This window comes from Anomaloglossus baeobatrachus, chromosome 6 (assembly GCF_048569485.1).
Source record: "Anomaloglossus baeobatrachus isolate aAnoBae1 chromosome 6, aAnoBae1.hap1, whole genome shotgun sequence".
NCBI lineage: Eukaryota > Metazoa > Chordata > Amphibia > Anura > Aromobatidae > Anomaloglossus > Anomaloglossus baeobatrachus.
In genome coordinates this window covers 557,654,728-557,672,437 of record NC_134358.1, presented here as the reverse complement: position 1 = coordinate 557,672,437, position 17,710 = coordinate 557,654,728, and the positions used below count along the sequence as shown (strand labels likewise).

The 17,710-nt window shown below is 43.3% G+C and overlaps 2 protein-coding genes across 5 annotated transcripts in view; one reads left to right on the top strand and one right to left on the bottom strand.

The window, feature by feature from the left end:
- VWDE (von Willebrand factor D and EGF domains) overlaps nucleotides 1-668 on the top strand; it is a 162,383-nt gene extending 161,715 nt beyond the window's left edge. For all 3 annotated transcript variants that reach the window (XM_075315715.1, XM_075315714.1, XM_075315713.1), the window contains exon 31: nucleotides 118-668. In XM_075315715.1, coding sequence (XP_075171830.1) covers nucleotides 118-132 — 15 coding nt within the window. In that variant the 3' untranslated portion in view covers nucleotides 133-668. The remainder of the gene's footprint in view (nucleotides 1-117) is intronic.
- A 6,780-nt stretch (nucleotides 669-7,448) lies between these two features.
- The window catches only part of TMEM106B (transmembrane protein 106B), a 21,191-nt gene continuing 10,929 nt past the window's right edge, over nucleotides 7,449-17,710 (bottom strand). For both annotated transcript variants that reach the window (XM_075315711.1, XM_075315712.1), the window contains exons 3-8: nucleotides 13,120-13,183; nucleotides 12,703-12,862; nucleotides 11,792-11,932; nucleotides 9,983-10,032; nucleotides 9,423-9,476; nucleotides 7,449-7,971 (exon numbers count right to left, since the gene is read on the bottom strand). In XM_075315711.1, the coding sequence (XP_075171826.1) occupies nucleotides 7,839-7,971; nucleotides 9,423-9,476; nucleotides 9,983-10,032; nucleotides 11,792-11,932; nucleotides 12,703-12,862; nucleotides 13,120-13,183 (602 nt within the window). In that variant the 3' untranslated portion in view covers nucleotides 7,449-7,838. The remainder of the gene's footprint in view (nucleotides 7,972-9,422; nucleotides 9,477-9,982; nucleotides 10,033-11,791; nucleotides 11,933-12,702; nucleotides 12,863-13,119; nucleotides 13,184-17,710) is intronic.

Below are 17,710 nucleotides of genomic sequence, written 5' to 3'. Positions count from 1 at the left end.
CATGGTAGTGCCCGCTCATCACTAGTTACGAGTACTGAGCACCCGAGCATGGTAGTGCTCGCTCAGGAAAGAGCCCAATAAACCGGTAATCATGTATTTTTGTTTTTTCATTTTAAGGCACTGCGAGGATGAATCCGAATATTTATTGAGAATATACAGAAGAAAAGTAACAACCTCAGACCCCAATCTATAAGTGATAGAAATCTCCAGTGCAAGGAGACACGAAGAAGAGGATGTCTCAGACGCTCGGGTACACGGGATGGACATTACATGCCGCGTCTGATCGGATACTGTGCGATACGGACGGTGCTGAGATATAATCCGCATTGGATACAGATCCCCCGTCCCTTTATTTATCCATATAAATGGGCATTTCTGGAACAGACGTCGCGGCTCTCGAGTAAATGCACAAAGGCGCCGCCGCCTTATAAACGTGAGATCCGGAATGATAGAGATGTAGCAGAGCTGAGCGAGCCACTTCATGCAGAGACGCTACATTGTTGCCTGTGAGTTATTATATTGGTTTATCGGCAGTCCTATGTAAAAGTGCGGTGCCACCAGGATATACTCAGCTCTGCTACATGTGAACGTTGAGCGGTGACGGTGAAAGCCATCATTAGAGAGCGGCGATTTTGTCATGTTTTTATATATTTTTTCTGCTATTTTCCATCAGAAAATGAGATGTATATATTTACAACAAAAAATATAATAAATGTTTCGATTTTTTTTTTTATCCAAAACTGGATCCTGTCCTGGACGGAAGAATCCGAAAGTTACTGTAAAGTGTTTATATGAAGGGGGGGGTTCATAGGCCCATCGGGGGGAAGTGGGTGTTTATAGGGCCCATCGGGGGATAAGGGGGTGTTTATAGGGCCCATCGGAGGAAGTGGGTGTTTATAGGGCCCATCGATGGGAAGTCGGTGTTTTCAGGGCTCATCAGGGGGAAGTGGGTGTTTATAGGCCCCATCCGGAGATAAGGAGGTGTTTATAGGGCCCATCGATGGGAAGTGGGTGTTTTCAGGGCCCATCAGGGGGAAGTGGGTGTTTATAGGGCCCATCGAGAGATAAGGGAGTGTTTATAGGGCCCATCGGGAGATAAGGGGGTGTTTATGGGGCCCATCGGGGAAAAAGGGGGTGTTTATAGGGCCCATCGGGGGATAAGGGGGTGTTTATAGGGCCCATCCGGAGATAAGGGGGTGTTTATGGGGCCCATCCGGAGATAAGGGGGTGTTTATAGGGCCCATCGGGGAATAAGGGGGTGTTTATAGGGCCCATCGGGAGATAAGGGGGTGTTTATAGGGCCCATCGGGAAATCTGGGGGTGTTTATAGGGCCCATCGGGGGATAAGGGGGTGTTTATAGGGCCCATCGGGGAATAAGGGGGTGTTTATACGGAGATAAGGGGGTGTTTATAGGGCCCATCCGGAAATAAGGGGGTGTTTATGGGGCCCATCCGAAGATAAGGGGATGTTTATAGGGCCCATCCGGAGATAAGGGGGTGTTTATAGGGCCCATCCGGAGATAAGGGGTGTTTATAGGGCCCATCGGGGAATAAGGAGGTGTTTATAGGGCCCATCGGGAGATAAGGGGGTGTTTATAGGGCCCATCGGGGGATAAGGGGGTGTTTATAGGGCCCATCGGGAGATAAGGGGGTATTTATAGGGCCTATCGGGGGATAAGGGGGTGTTTATAGGGCCCATCGGGGGATAAGGGGGTATTTATAGGGCCCATCCGGAGATAAGGGGGTATTTATAGGGCCCATGGGGGGATAAGGGGGCGTTTATAGGGCCAATCGGGGGAAAAGGCGGTGTTTATAGGGCCCATCGGGAAATATGGGGTTGTTTATAAGGCCCATCGGGGGATAAGGGGGTGTTTATAGGGCCCATCGGGGGATAAGGGGGTGTTTATAGGGCCCATCGGGGAATAAGGGGGTGTTTATAGGGCCCATCCGGACATAAGGGGGTGTTTATAGGGCCCATCCAGAGATAAGGGGGTGTTTATAGGGCCCATCGGGGAATAAGGGGGTGTTTATGGGGCCCATCGGGAGATAAGGGTGTGTTTATAGGGCCCATCGGGGAATAAGGGGGTGTTTATGGGGCCCATCGGGCGATAAGGGGGTGTTTATAGGGCCCATCGGGGGATAAGGGGGTGTTTATAGGGCCCATCGGGAGATAAGGGGGTATTTATAGGGCCCATCGGGGGATAAGGGGGTGTTCATAGGGCCCATCGGGGGATAAGGGGGTATTTATTGGGCCCATCGGGGGATAAGGGGGTGTTTATAGGGCCCATCGGGAGATAAGGGGGTATTTATAGGGCCCATCGGGGAATAAGGGGGTGTTTATGGGGCCCATCGGGGGATAAGGGGGTGTTTATAGGGCCCATCGGGGGATAAGGGGGTATTTATAGGGCCCATTGGAGGATAAGGGGGTGTTTATAGGGCCCATTAGAAGAAAAAACAATATTCCAATGGCTTCCAGCTAGAAGGAAACAGCTGCTTTCATCCAGGAGCGGCGCCCCCCTCTGCACAGGTTGTTCCAGGTATTGCACTGCTGTCCCGGTGGTAGATGATAATCTGCATTTCAAAATAAACTCGACATAAGAGGACTACAAGATGGGAGGGAAAACCGGTCTGATGTGACGAAGAAGACGCTGCAACAAGTCCAGACACAAGTGTGAGACAATCAGTTCTGCTCCATCAATAATTATCACATCCGCTGTCAGATACATCTGCGGATAAAGAGAGGGAGAGCAGGAAATATCAGTGACCACAGGCTCCTGCCGGCGGGTATAAATCAGGCACCTGCCCTGTGTGCGGTACCATCCCCCATTACTTATCCTGTACAAATCCTGAGATACCTCCTGTATTATACTCCAGAGCTGCACTCACTATTCTGCTGGTGCAGTCACTGTGTACATACATTACATTACTGATTCTGCGTTACCTCCTGTATAATACTCCAGAGCTGCACTCACTATTCTGCTGGTGCAGTCACTGTGTACATACATTACATTACTGATCCTGAGTTACCTCCTGTATTATACTCCAGAGCTGCCCTCACTATTCTGCTGGTGCAGTCACTGTGTACATACATTACATTACTGATCCTGAGTTACCTCCTGTATTATACTCCAGAGCTGCCCTCACTATTCTGCTGGTGCAGTCACTGTGTACATACATTACTGATCCTGAGTTACCTCCTGTATTATACTCCAGAGCTGCACTCACTATTCTGCTGGTGCAGTCACTGTGCACATACATTACATTACTGATCCTGAGTTACCTCCTGTATTATACTCCAGAGCTGCACTCACTATTCTGCTGGTGTAGTCACTGTGTACATACATTACATTACTGATCCTGAGTTACCTCCTGTATTATACTCCAGAGCTGCACTCACTATTCTGCTGGTGCAGTCACTGTGTACATACATTGGATGGTAGGTAATAGAGCAGGGGGAGAAAGTTACTCTGGTGTGTGTGTTTAGTAGTGAGCCCCTCGGTTCTCCCCTGTGTTGTGTGTGGGGGGGGACGTCCACTTTCTTCGCCGTGTACATAAACAGAAGGGGCTGGTGGCCGGGAAGTGGAGCGCTGCACAGGTTCTTACCTCCTATAGTAATGGAGATGGAGCCACGCGAGGTGTTCGGTGCCACATGGATGGGTTTGTCCCCCTTTCACCATATTCTTGTGTCACTGTCTGTCCTCAGCAGCAGGTCCTGTACGCAGACCCCTATAGAGTGCAGACCCCTATAGAATGCAAATCCCTATAGAGCGCAGAACCATAGAGAGTAGATATCTGAAGAGTGCAGACCCCTGTAGAACACAAACTTCTATAGAGTGCAGGCCCCCTATAGAACACAAACCCCTATAGAGTGCAGACCTTTCTGGAGCGCAGACCCCCTATAGAATACAAACCCCTATAGAGTGCAGACCCCTATAGAACACAAACCCCTATAGAGTGCAGACCTTTCTGGAGCGCAGACTCCCTATAGAATGAAAACCCCTATAGAGTGCAGACCCCTATAGAACACAAACCCCTATAGAGTGCAGACCTTTCTAGAGCGCAGACCCCCTATAGAATGCAAATCCCTATAGAGCGCAGAACCATATTGAGCGCAGAAGCATACTTCCATAGAGTGCAGACCCCTATATAACTCAGGCCCCTATAGAGCACAAACACATATCAAGCGCAGCCCCCTATAAAATGCAGCCCCCTATGGATACAGGTGACGCAGGTGAACACATCGCAGGCAGATGTCACTTTTCATCAATCTTTATTGTTACTTTTGCCAAAGAAACAAAACTTTACCATAACACACGAGCTCATTAGTGTTGTTAACGAGTTAATGACGTAGTACACGAGTCACGCGATTCACCACGTGCGCCAAAAACAAAGTATTTACATAGAAAATGATAAGGGCGATGGATCATCCCACTGCCATGAGCCGTCACTATATAACATAGAGCACAGCGTGTCAGGAGCAGCCATGTGATCACGTGATTTAAAGGGATTCTTTAAAAGAAGGGTTTTTTTCAATAATATCATTAGTGGGACAGTAAGAGGCACAGAAAGCTGCGGGGCGACTCTGTCCGGGCCTCCATGCCTCTTATCTGCCCTAAATTAAGTGCAATTTTAAGGCTGACTTGAGTAATCTGATACAAACTCGTTGCTAGGGATGTTTGTATTTAAAAGACTGGTTGCTAGGCAGTGTGTTCTATAGGAACGAGACTGGGGAATATGACAGCGCAGAGCCATGATGGCAGTGGTATTGGTGATCGGCAGCAGCCACGTCCTCATCTAAAGAGGCTTTATTGGTCAGATATTTATAGAAATAATAACTGTAGGCGGAGTCTCTCCTTAAAGGAAAAGATCAAAAATTCACTTCCTTGCTGTCGATAAGACGCATCGTACTCATCTCTAGTGCAGATGAAGATGAAACCAAAACCATTGCTTTTTCACTTCACTGGAAAGTCCTAAAAAAAATCCGGACTGTTAGTAAGAATGCCATAAACAAATCCCACCTTCTGTGCTGCTTTCAGAATGGTGACGTGTCCCCTTTAATTAGAATGTTACATTGTATCAGAATCTTCTCTGCTACAAGGTGGTTACAACAGCAACACAGCGCCATCTGGTGGCTGCAAGCGGAACATGATGCTTTTCAAGGCTTTTATCCTTCATAGATGGGAGAAAGAACTTCTAAGGATTGAATATGGAGTAAATGGTTTTATTTTTGTGTAGTGCTCGCTGACTTTCTGCAAAAAGTAGAGGAAAAACAACTAAGGTAGCTTAATGTGTCCAGTTCAAGTTGTTGGTCATCTTCCAAAAGGCATTTTTTTTCCCATTTATTTTGGGCAAAAAGTATTTTTTTGCATTTGGGTTTATTAACATTCATGCATCATTTGGCTCTCACAGGATCTTTGCACGTTGCCGGCTGCTGAATGAGTTAACTGAGAAACAGTCAGGGAGCTCTTTCAGATTTTAGCAATTTAGAGGAACTCCAAAAAAGAGACATAAAAATTACAAAAGTATCACAAGAATAACTCAGCTCAACAGTTGTCTCTAAACCTAAAAAAGTACAGAGGAACTAAAAAAAGACAGAAAAAGGAGTTCCAAACTCTGTCACTGACTGATGTTCAGTTAACTCCGTGCATGGAAGCAAAGAGTCAGTAAAGGCAAAATTTTGAATGAAAGCAAAGTGCACAAAATATTTTTGGAGCCTAAAATCCATGCATGTGGCCGAAAAAAAGAAGAAGAAAAAAAAAAAAAAAAAAGGTGTGGGGGTGGGTACTTCCCTATACAAGCAGTCTTGATCGGCCACTTTTTCACCCCTTATATTCCGGGATTGAACAAATGGAATCAGGAGGAAATTGGGGGACGAAATGGAAAATACATTCTCAGGGGCGGGGCAATTTATCACTCTGAGGATCTCCTGAGGAGGAGGGAAAAATAAGATGTGGGGGTAGGTACTTTCCTATATAAGCAGTCTTCACCGACCACATTTTCCACCGCTTATATTCTGGGATTGAACGGCTGGAATCAGGAGGAAGATGGGGGCCTGGAAAGGAAAAATGCATCCTTGGGGGAGGGACAGTTTATCACTTTGCCCCTCCCCTGAGGATCTCCGGAGGAGGAGGGGGAAAAAAAATAAGATGTGGAGGTAGGTACTTCCCTATACAAGCAGTCTTGACCGGACACTATTCCACCCCTTATATTCTGGGATTGAACGTCTAGAATCAGGAGGAAGATGGGGGCATGGAATGGGAAAAATGCATCCTTGGGGGTGGGGCACTTTATCACTTTGCCCCTCCCCTGAGGATCCCATTAGCAGTAATCCTGGTTTTTATCCCCCCATCAGATGCCACATTATCGCCTTCTAAATTGCTAATCAAATTCCGGTTAGATACATTTGATAAAACGTATCCAGCCGCCGCCGAATGGGTATGCAGCGCCCTAACACCGCCTTTATTTCAGTACCCAGAGACCAATCCGCAGGGTGTCAGATTCGGCTGGATCCAGCACAAGGATCGATTTAGTATTTTCTCTAGGAGATAAGCGGTGCCCAGTCTGTCCGTGAGCCGCTTATCTCCCATAAAATAACCGACACAAATTCACAACAGGGACAACACATACAATCACAGATCGTGCGGCCATCACCGAGAGCTGCAAAGAACGTCACAAAAGAGGTAAAAAAACAAATGCCGAATCGATAATTACACTGTAAACATCAAAAAGTGGTCAGAGGGTGCAGTGATCATTACACAGCTCAGGGTTGGGAAAAATTTGAAAAACAAAGGTGCTACCTCTGGGAACAGCGCCACCCTGCGATATAGGCCGTGTCTGGTACTGCAACACTGCCTTATACACCCATTTTTAAACGGAAAGAGCTATGTTTTTCCAATCTGACCAAGTTCACATCTCATTGAGCTGTAAATGGCTTCAATAAAAAAAAATTTAAAAAAAATAATCCTTCATCCCAATGTCAGGAAGCAGCATGGAAAGCCAACAGCATTTACGTCGTGGCCAATCGAAGGTTAAAACTTTTCCCCCGGATTGGCCCAATAAACAGCCTAACTACTTCTTCCCTTCCCATTAACCCTTTCAATTCCAGCCGTATGAGCCGTCACCCAAGTTTCCTGGAAAAAGTTACTGTACATACAACAGAAAAAAAAACCTAAAAAAACAACAACTGTGAAATATAACTTTTTGACTAGTAACATACCCCCCTTTTTTTTTATCCCCCAAGAAGGGGAAAGACTTCTTAGTTTTGGAACATTTTACATACAACTTGTAAATCAGGTTCATACCAAATAATAATTAAAAAAAAAATAAAAAAAATTTATATATTTTATATATATATATATATATATATATATATATATATATATATATATATATATATATATATATATATATACACACACATACATATACATATATATATATATATATGGGAATTTAACATAAAAAAAACCCAACAATTTTATCATATGCATGCGATAAAATAAGAGACAGAACTAAAACGATAAGTTAAAAAAAAAAAAAAAAAAAGACCTAAAACGCGTCCCGATAGTACAATGATGAGTAATTCTGCGGTGTTACTGCGCCATCAGACACATAGAGTACGTGTTACTATATACAGATGTATGTACACGCGGTCCGAGGGCCGAGCCTCGTCACATGACCAGTGAATGGAAAGCCTCAGCCTGGTATTTCGGGGGTTAGATCCTAGTCTAGATGCACCAAAATGAGCCGTCTGCTCCAACCGCACGTATACAGCCACGACGTAGAGGGCTGCAGAAAAAGCCAACTCCGCTCTCGTCTCCTCTCCAACCTTAAAGACGTTAAGGCTGCTTGAAGATGGAGAGGCTGGACTGGCCCAGGTGGTAGGTGGCGTTACTGCCGCAGTCCACATACTGGTACACTTCTTGGGAAAGCTGCTCTGGATGACCCAGGTACGAAATAGTCACCGTCACTCTGTATAGGAGAAAAAGATGGCATTATAGCAGTTATATTCTTGTACATAGGGGACAGTATTATAGTAGTTATATTCTTGTACATAGGAGCAGTATTATAGTAGTTATATTCTTGTACATAGGAGCAGTATTATAGTAGTTATATTCTTGTACATAGGGGGCAGTATTATAGTAGTTATATTCTTGTACATAGGGGCAGTATTATAGTAGTTATATTCTTGTACATAGGGGCAGTATTATAGTAGTTATATTCTTTTACATAGGGGCAGTGTTATAGTAGTTATATTCTTGTACATAGGGGCAGTATTATAGTAGTTATATTCTTGTACATAGGGGGCAGTAGTATAGTAGTTATATTCTTGTACATAGGGGCAGTATTATAGTAGTTATATTCTTGTACATAGGGGGAGTATTATAGTAGTTATATTCTTGTACATAGGGGGAGTAGTATAGTAGTTATATTCTTGTACATAGGGGAGTATTATAGTAGTTATATTCTTGTACATAGGGGAGTATTATAGTAGTTATATTCTTGTACATAGGGGCAGTATTATAGTAGTTATATTCTTGTACATAGGGGGAGTAGTATAGTAGTTATATTCTTGTACATAGGGGAGTAGTATAGTAGTTATATTCTTGTACATAGGGGGAGTAGTATAGTAGTTATATTCTTGTACATAGGGGGCAGTAGTATAGTAGTTATATTCTTGTACATAGGGGCAGTATTATAGTAGTTATATTCTTATACATAGGGGGAGTATTATAGTAGTTATATTCTTGTACATAGGGGGAGTAGTATAGTAGTTATATTCTTGTACATAGGGGAGTATTATAGTAGTTATATTCTTGTACATAGGGGAGTATTATAGTAGTTATATTCTTGTACATAGGGGCAGTATTATAGTAGTTATATTCTTGTACATAGGGGGAGTAGTATAGTAGTTATATTCTTGTACATAGGGGAGTAGTATAGTAGTTATATTCTTGTACATAGGGGGAGTAGTATAGTAGTTATATTCTTGTACATAGGGGCAGTATTATAGTAGTTATATTCTTGTACATAGGGGCAGTATTATAGTAGTTATATTCTTGTACATAGGAGTAGTATTATAGTAGTTATATTCTGGTACATAGGGGGCAGTAGTATAGTAGTTATATTCTTGTACATAGGGGCAGTATTATAGTAGTTATATTCTTGTACATAGGGGCAGTATTATAGTAGGTATATTCTTGTACATAGGGGCAGTATTATAGTAGTTATATTCTTGTACATAGGGGGAGTATTATAGTAGTGATATTATTGTACATAGGGGCAGTATTATAGTAGTTATATTCTTGTACATAGGGGGCAGTATTATAGTACTTATATTCTTGTACATAGGGGCAGTATTATAGTAGTTATATTCTTGTACATAGGGGGCAGTATTATAGTAGTTATATTCTTGTACTTACTGCATGTTTAATACAATGTTATGTACTTTAATACTTGGCAGGGTGCAGTATGTGCTGCGGAGAAGAAAGAAATCACATGTGAGTGCTTTAGACCAGTAACAGATTATATATTAATACTGTACATTCCTTTTGGCATTTGGTAAAAGGCGGTGCCACTCCTCGGTGTTTCTGCAGAGAAGGTATTGGGGGAGGGGGTGACTAAATAGGATCTAGGACTAATGACTGCGATTGTTGGGACTGGGGTCAGCTCTGATCACTATAAACTTTACTTTCTGCAGCAAACAAATCTCACGCAGTTCCAATGACAGAACAATAAAAAAGTTATGACATGTAGCAAAAACAAAACTAAAATAAAGTAAAGAATTGCTGTTTTTATTAAAAAAAAAAAGAAAAGTATATATATATATATATATATATATATATATATATATATATAAATAATCCTGTGGACAGATATTGCAGAATTAGCAAAATGGCAACTAAGAATAAAACATCATATGGGTAATAAGCGCTGTGGCGCTATAAAAGTGAATAAATGATATTAATATATAAATACTCACTACATGTAGTCAAATTCCTTCCCGATCTTGGCCGGAACGGTGTAGTCAATCTGCAATGACAACAAAACAGTTAATGAATAGTGTTGAGCGGACCCGGATCCGCAAAATCCGGATCCGCGCGGTTTGAGCGGCGGATCAGAGTCTGCCCCAGACATTCGGGTGCACGATCCGGAATTATTATTTATTTTTTTTCCTTCTCTCTCTCATATTTTGGAACGTTGCAAAAAAATAATAGGAAACCAAGTAAAGTAATGTAAAAAAAGGTGGAGATATTAAATAAATAAAATAAATAAATGTTATATATATACAGTTAGGTCCAGAAATATTTGGACAGTGACACAATTTTGGCGAGTTGGGCTCTGCATGCCACCACATTGGATTTGAAATGAAACCTCTACAACAGAATTCAAGTGCAGATTGTAACGTTTAATTTGAAGGTTTGAACAAAAATATCTGATAGAAATTGTAGGAATTGTCACATTTCTTTACAAACACTCCACATTTTAGGAGGTCAAAAGTAATTGGACAAATAAACCAAACCCAAACAAAATATTTTTATTTTCAATATTTTGTTGCGAATCCTTTGGAGGCAATCACTGCCTTAAGTCTGGAACCCATGGACATCACCAAACGCTGGGTTTCCTCCTTCTTAATGCTTTGCCAGGCCTTTACAGCCGCAGCCTTCAGGTCTTGCTTGTTTGTGGGTCTTTCCATCTTAAGTCTGGATTTGAGCAAGTGAAATGCATGCTCAATTGGGTTAAGATCTGGTGATTGACTTGGCCATTGCAGAAGGTTCCACTTTTTTGCACTCATGAACTCCTGGGTAGCTTTGGCTGTATGCTTGGGGTCATTGTCCATATGTACTATGAAGCGCCGTCCGATCAACTTTGCGGCATTTGGCTGAATCTGGGCTGAAAGTATATCCCGGTACACTTCAGAATTCATCCGGCTACTCTTGTCTGCTGTTATGTCATCAATAAACACAAGTGACCCAGTGCCATTGAAAGCCATGCATGCCCATGCCATCACGTTGCCTCCACCATGTTTTACAGAGGATGTGGTGTGCCTTGGATCATGTGCCGTTCCCATTTTTTCTTTTTTTTCAGCCTCAGGATGTTCTGTTTCACCTCAATTGAGAGTTCCTTAGACCGCATGTTGTCTGGTCACAGCAACAGCTTCCAAATGCAAAACCACACACCTGTAATCAACCCCAGACCTTTTAACTACTTCATTGATTACAGGTTAACGAGGGAGACGCCTTCAGAGTTAATTGCAGCACTTAGAGTCCCTTGTCCAATTACTTTTGGTCCCTTGAAAAAAAGGAGGCTATGCATTACAGAGCTATGATTCCTAAACCCTTTCTCCGATTTGGATGTGAAAACTCTCATATTGCAGCTGGGAGTGTGCACTTTCAGCCCATATTATATATATAATTGTATTTCTGAACATGTTTTTGTAAACAGCTAAAATAACAAAACTTGTGTCACTGTCCAAATATTTCTGGACCTAACTGTATATATATATATATATATATATATATATATATATACATATACATACATATATAAAAATATCAATAAATATAAATCTCCTTATAAATATATAGATATATATAAAAGAAATATATATATATATATATATATATATATATATATAAAATATCAATAAATATATATAATAAATATATAATGAAAAATAATATAATATATAATAAAATGTTTATATATGATAAATATATAATATATATAAAGGTTATTATCATTCCAGGAATGGTGAATCGCAGTGCCGGCAGCGCTCGGCACAACTTACTTGTTTGGTGTCCAGGGGTCCGATCTTGGTTGCATTGTTACGTTTCGACTTCCCGATGACGGTTTTATAATATTGCACCTGCCCGGTGACGTTATCCACCTCGATTGGGTAGAAGTTGTTATTGGTTATGTTCAACGTGTTCTGGATGCAAACAAGAACAGAAGTCATTGGTGTCACAAGGAGTTTCAAAAAACAGAAGTTGCAGCCGCATCTCCCTCCTCCCCCAGTCTATGCACAGTTCTACTCTACATAGATGGGGTAGAAGTTGTTATTGGTTATGTACAAGGTGTTCTGGATACAAACAAGAACAGAAGTCATTGGTGTCACAAGGAATTTCAAAGAGAAGAAAGAAGCTGCAGCCGCATCTCCCTCCTCCCCCAGTCTATGCATAGTTCTACTGTAGATAGACGGAATAGAACTTGTTGTTGTTGGTTATGTTCAAGGTGTTCTGGATACAAACAAGAAACAGAACAGAAGTGATTTCTGTCACAAGGAATTTCAAAGAGCAGAAAAAACCTGCAGCTGCATCTCCCTCTTCCCCCAATCAATGCACAGTTGTACTCTAGATGGAATCTTTTGGTGTCTTGGGAGGTATATGGACATTTGCACAATGTCAGGGAAACTACAGTCTGATAGGCACGACAGGGTTCAGTAGAGCAATGCTATTTCTTTTCCAGCTAGTTTGAAACAATGTATCAGTGCAGGTAAACGTCTACCAGGCAGTGCCAATTAGATACAACCATAAGAAATCTTTACAGGTGGAAAGTTTCATAAAAATTAATTGCAAGAAGAGACCTTGAGATGGTGGAAAAAGTTTATTAGAAAGTTTCAGAACATTCACTTAGTGATCACAAATAAGAGAGTCCCTTTAAATACCGTGGATTGTGATGTCATCGTGAGAAAATACTCACTGTGATGTTCAGGTAGACGGACGGGCCGCTCTCATCGTAGTTCACAAAGACGGCCTTAACGCCAACATACTGGACGTCCACCGAGCGCGGGAACAGGAAAAACACCGCCAGACCGGACAGGAGCAGGCAAACGATGACCGATACGGTGACGTACAGCTTTCTGCCATGGGTGAAAGAAACACATCTAAGGAACAGATAAGGACAGAATGGAGGCCCAATACCAAGCCCTACTAGTCTCAGGAGCAAGTTCCAGCCGTAGAGTAAGATCTATTTTACTACCAGATGTAACCCCGATAACCGAACATCACAAGGGCCCCGGCGTTACTCACTGTCTGACCAGATGACATCATCAAAAATAACAAAACGTAACCAGACGATGATGTCGCTGAGGTTACAGATATGTATGACATCACTTACGTTCTTCTGGGGCGCAATCTCTGGTCGCTGTAGGGGATGAGCGCCACCAGCTGATTCTCCCGACCTGCGACACAGGGAAATCAATAATCAGCAAATATGGAAATCACAACAAGACGAGACAGACAGAGACGAGAGAAGAGACCGACACGGGCAAAGAGACCGACACGGGCAAAGAGACCGACACGGGCAAAGAGACCGACACGGGCAAAGAGACCCACACGGGCAAAGAGACCCACACGGGCAAAGAGACCCACACGGGCAAAGAGACAGACACAGGGAAAGAGACAGACACAGGGAAAGAGACAGACACAGGGAAAGAGACAGACACAGGGAAAGAGACAGACACAGGGAAAGAGACAGACACAGGGAAAGAGACAGACACAGGGAAAGAGACAGACACAGGGAAAGAGACAGACACAGGGAAAGAGACAGACACAGGGAAAGAGACAGACACAGGGAAAGAAACAGACACAGGGAAAGAGACAGACAGGGAAAGAGACAGACACAGGGAAAGAGACAGACACAGGGAAAGAGACAGACACAGGGAAAGAGACAGACACAGGGAAAGAGACAGACACAGGGAAAGAGACAGACACAGGGAAAGAGACAGACACAGGGAAAGAGACAGACACAGGGATAGAGACAGACACAGGGAAAGAGACAGACACAGGGAAAGAGACAGACACAGGGATAGAGACAGACACAGGGAAAGAGATAGACACAGGGAAAGAGACAGACACAGGGAAAGAAACAGACAGAGAGAGAGAAAGACAGAGCCTGGAAGAGAGACAGCTACAGCTAGTCATTTAATAAAAATAAAAATTGTAATCGGGCAGTTTTCACTTCGGCCACTGGGGCTTTTTTAGACTTGAATTTCCTGTTCTTTCACAATATTCACATGTACATTAGCAGCAATGAACAGACTCAGATGCTATTTTTAGTAGTGAAGCATCTAATGAGCGTGTGCAAAGGTCATTGTATAGAAGGAGAAGGTAAGCTGTGACATCACCTATTGTGAATGGTGGATCCTGTATTATCTACTGTATATAGAGGTGTTATCAGTCATTGTACAAGAGGGGGTGAGCTGTGATATCACCTATTGTGAATAAGGATCCTGTGCCATCAGCTGTGTATAGAGGTGTCATAGCACATTGTACAGAAGGAGGTGGTGAGCTGTGATATCACCTATTGTGAATAATGGATCCTGTGCCATCAGCTGTGAATAGAGGTGTCATAGCCCATTGTACAGAAGGAGGTGGTGAGCTGTGATATCACCTATTGTGAATAATGGATCCTGTGCTATCAGCTGTGTATAGAGGTGTCATAGCCCATTGTACAGAAGGAGGTGGTGAGCTGTGATATCACCTATTGTGAATAATGGATCCTGTGCTATCAGCTGTGTATAGAGGTGTCATAGCACATTGTACAGAAGGAGGTGGTGAGCTGTGATATCACCTATTGTGAATAATGGATCCTGTGCTATCAGCTGTGTATAGAGGTGTCATAGCACATTGTACAGAAGGAGGTGGTGAGCTGTGATATCACCTATTGTGAATAATGGATCCTGTGCTATCAGCTGTGTATAGAGGTGTCATAGCACATTGTACAGAAGGAGGTGGTGAGCTGTGATATCACCTATTGTGAATAATGGATCCTGTGCCATCAGCTGTGTATAGAGGTGTCATAGCACATTGTACAGAAGGAGGTGGTGAGCTGTGATATCACCTATTGTGAATAATGGATCCTGTGCCATCAGCTGTGTATAGAGGTGTTATTGGTCAATATAATTCTGCCTCTGATGATAAGAAACTGCTGAAAGCACTTCCTGAAAGGTCAGGAAGTACAAGCCCAAAATTCCTCAAGTGGCCAGTGTGAAAACTGCAAGATTACTAATGTTAATAAAATATCATAAAGTAAAAGAAAAATAAAAAACAACACTTTGCCAATTTTTTTTTTTGCAGAGCTGCAGGATAAAGCATGGAGGAGAGACAAACCTGCAGTGTCTGTTTCTAATGAGACAGGAGGGGAATGTCAGACTCAAAGCCGGAGTCACCGATCACAGCTTTATGTATAGAAGAAATAAAACCGCCAATACTGAGGGCAAAATTCATTACAGAGCGCCGCTATTAGAAGAAGGTATAGCTGCAAAAATTCCCATAGTCCAGCATTTGATAATCCGGCACTCTTAAAATGGTGAAAAAAGGCAATCTCAGAAAGCAGTGCCTTAAGGTTCCCTACACCGGACGGATCTCCACAAGGAAAACCAGAACCTTCCAAACTGGTGTACAGTTTAACCCCTTAACAAACTGTGACTCCTATCTTCCTCACACACAAACTGATCCCTCATCATATTCAGCACATGGCGGCCGCGTCATACAGCCGGTAGGTGCCAGCAACAGCAGCGACAGGAGCTCAGGTTGCTGCTGTTAACCATTTTGATGCTGCTGTCAGTGATTGAATATTTGCTGAGGCACACATACAACGCTCACATCTTCACCTCTATTGTGACGTAATCATGGGCAGCAGATGGAGGACCATGACCACCAGGGGTGACTGTAAACACCCCACAGCACCCGAACTCCGATTGCTGCTATTAACCATTTTGATGCTGCTGTCAGTGATTGAGCTACACTGCTCACATCTTCAACCCCCACCATGATAAGATTTTAGGACATCTGATGGACGACCATGGCTGCCAAGGGTGTGCTGAAGGTCCCCCTGTCATAGCACCAGAGCTCCAATTGCTGCTATTAACCATTTTGATGCTGCTGTTAGTGATTGAGCTATTACTGGTCTGCACATACATTGCTCATTGTCATCCCTCATCGTAACATGATCGTGGGCATCCGATGGAGGACCATAACAACCAGGGGTGTGCAGTAAACCCCCATAGGACCTCAACTTCAATTGCTGCCATTAATCATTTTGATGCTGCTGTCAGTGATTGAGCTATTGCTGGTGCACACATACACCACTCACATCTTCACCCCCTTGAGGGCATCTGAGAGATGACGAAGCTGCTAAACCTGTGCTGAACGCCCCCTGCCATAGCACCGGAGCTCCGATTGCTGCTGTTAACCATTTTGATGCTGCTGTCAGTGACTGAGTTATTGCTGGTGCATGTGTACACTGCTCACATTGTCAACCCCCCGCCTCTATCTATTCCTTCCACCTATCATCTATCCCTCTATCATCTATCTATTCCTTCTATGTATTTGTTTATTATATATCGCTCTCCATCTATCTTTCCATTTATATATTTCTCTATGTATCGATCCCTCAATCCATTTATCTATCTATCCCTCTATCTATCCCTCTATCTATCCCTCTATCTATCTATCTATCCCTCTATCTATCTATCCCTCTATCTATCCCTCTATCTAGCCCTCTATCTAGCCCTCTATCTATCTATCTATCCCTCTATCTTTCTATCTATCGATCTATCCCTCTATCTATCTATCCCTCTATCTATCTATCTATCCCTCTATCTATCTATCCCTCTATCTATCTATCTATCCCTCTATCTATCTATCTATCCCTCTATCTATCCCTCTATCTATCCCTCTATCTATCTATCTATCCCTCTATCTATCTATCTATCCCTCTATCGATCCCTCTATCTATCGATCCCTCTATCTATCCCTCTATCTATCTATCTATCTATCTATCTATCTATCCCTCTATCTATCGATCCCTCTATCTATCCCTCTATCTATCAATATGCGCTCTCTTCTTCCCCCAGCAGGATATATATTTTCTCTTCCTTCTTCATGGAGCTGAAATCCGGGAAGAGATGGGAGAGTCTCCTGAAGTGAGTGTCCCTCACTGCTGAGTACTTGGTGCAGTGTAGCAGGAAGTGGGTTTCATCCTCCAGGGCCTCCAGGTCACAGTGTTGGCACAGTCTGTCCTCCCTGGGCTTGTAGCTCTGCTTGTGTCGGCCGGATTCGATGGCTAGACTGTGGGCACTGAGTCTATATCGGCTCAGGGTCCTGCGGTCTCTGGGATCCGGGAGTTTCTCCAGATATGGGGCCAGTCTGTAGTCTCTCTGTAGTCTCTGGTACGTGGTCAGTTTCTGTGAGGTGTTGATGTCGGTCCTCCAGTCACTGACATACCTCTCCTGGCCCTCGTCTACCATCTTCCTGATTCTGGTTCTTGTCAGGCTGCTGTGATTGGTTATTTTGTCCAGTTGGGTTTGGGAGAGCTGTGCCAGGGGTCCTGGTTCATCTGGCCCACGTATATATATCAGAGCTTTGTGGTGATGGGAGCTTGGATTGCTACTCTGTAGGTGAGACCGAAATGATAGTGCCCTCTTCAGAGCTGCTAGGTGTAGAGGGAATCTGCCCAGCTCGGCTCGACAGGCGCTGTTGGAGGTGCTTCGATGGACCTGGAGAAGGGGCTTACAGAATTCCAGGTGGAATATTTCTGTTGGGCTGGAATCCCACCTTGACCAATCTGGGTAAGTGTGAGGACCCCAGACTTCGCTGCCGTACAGGAGGATTGGGGCAAAGATGGAATCGAAGATTTTTAGCCAGACCCTCACTGGTGGCTTCAGATGATACAATTTCCTTCGGATGGCATAAAAGGTTTTGCA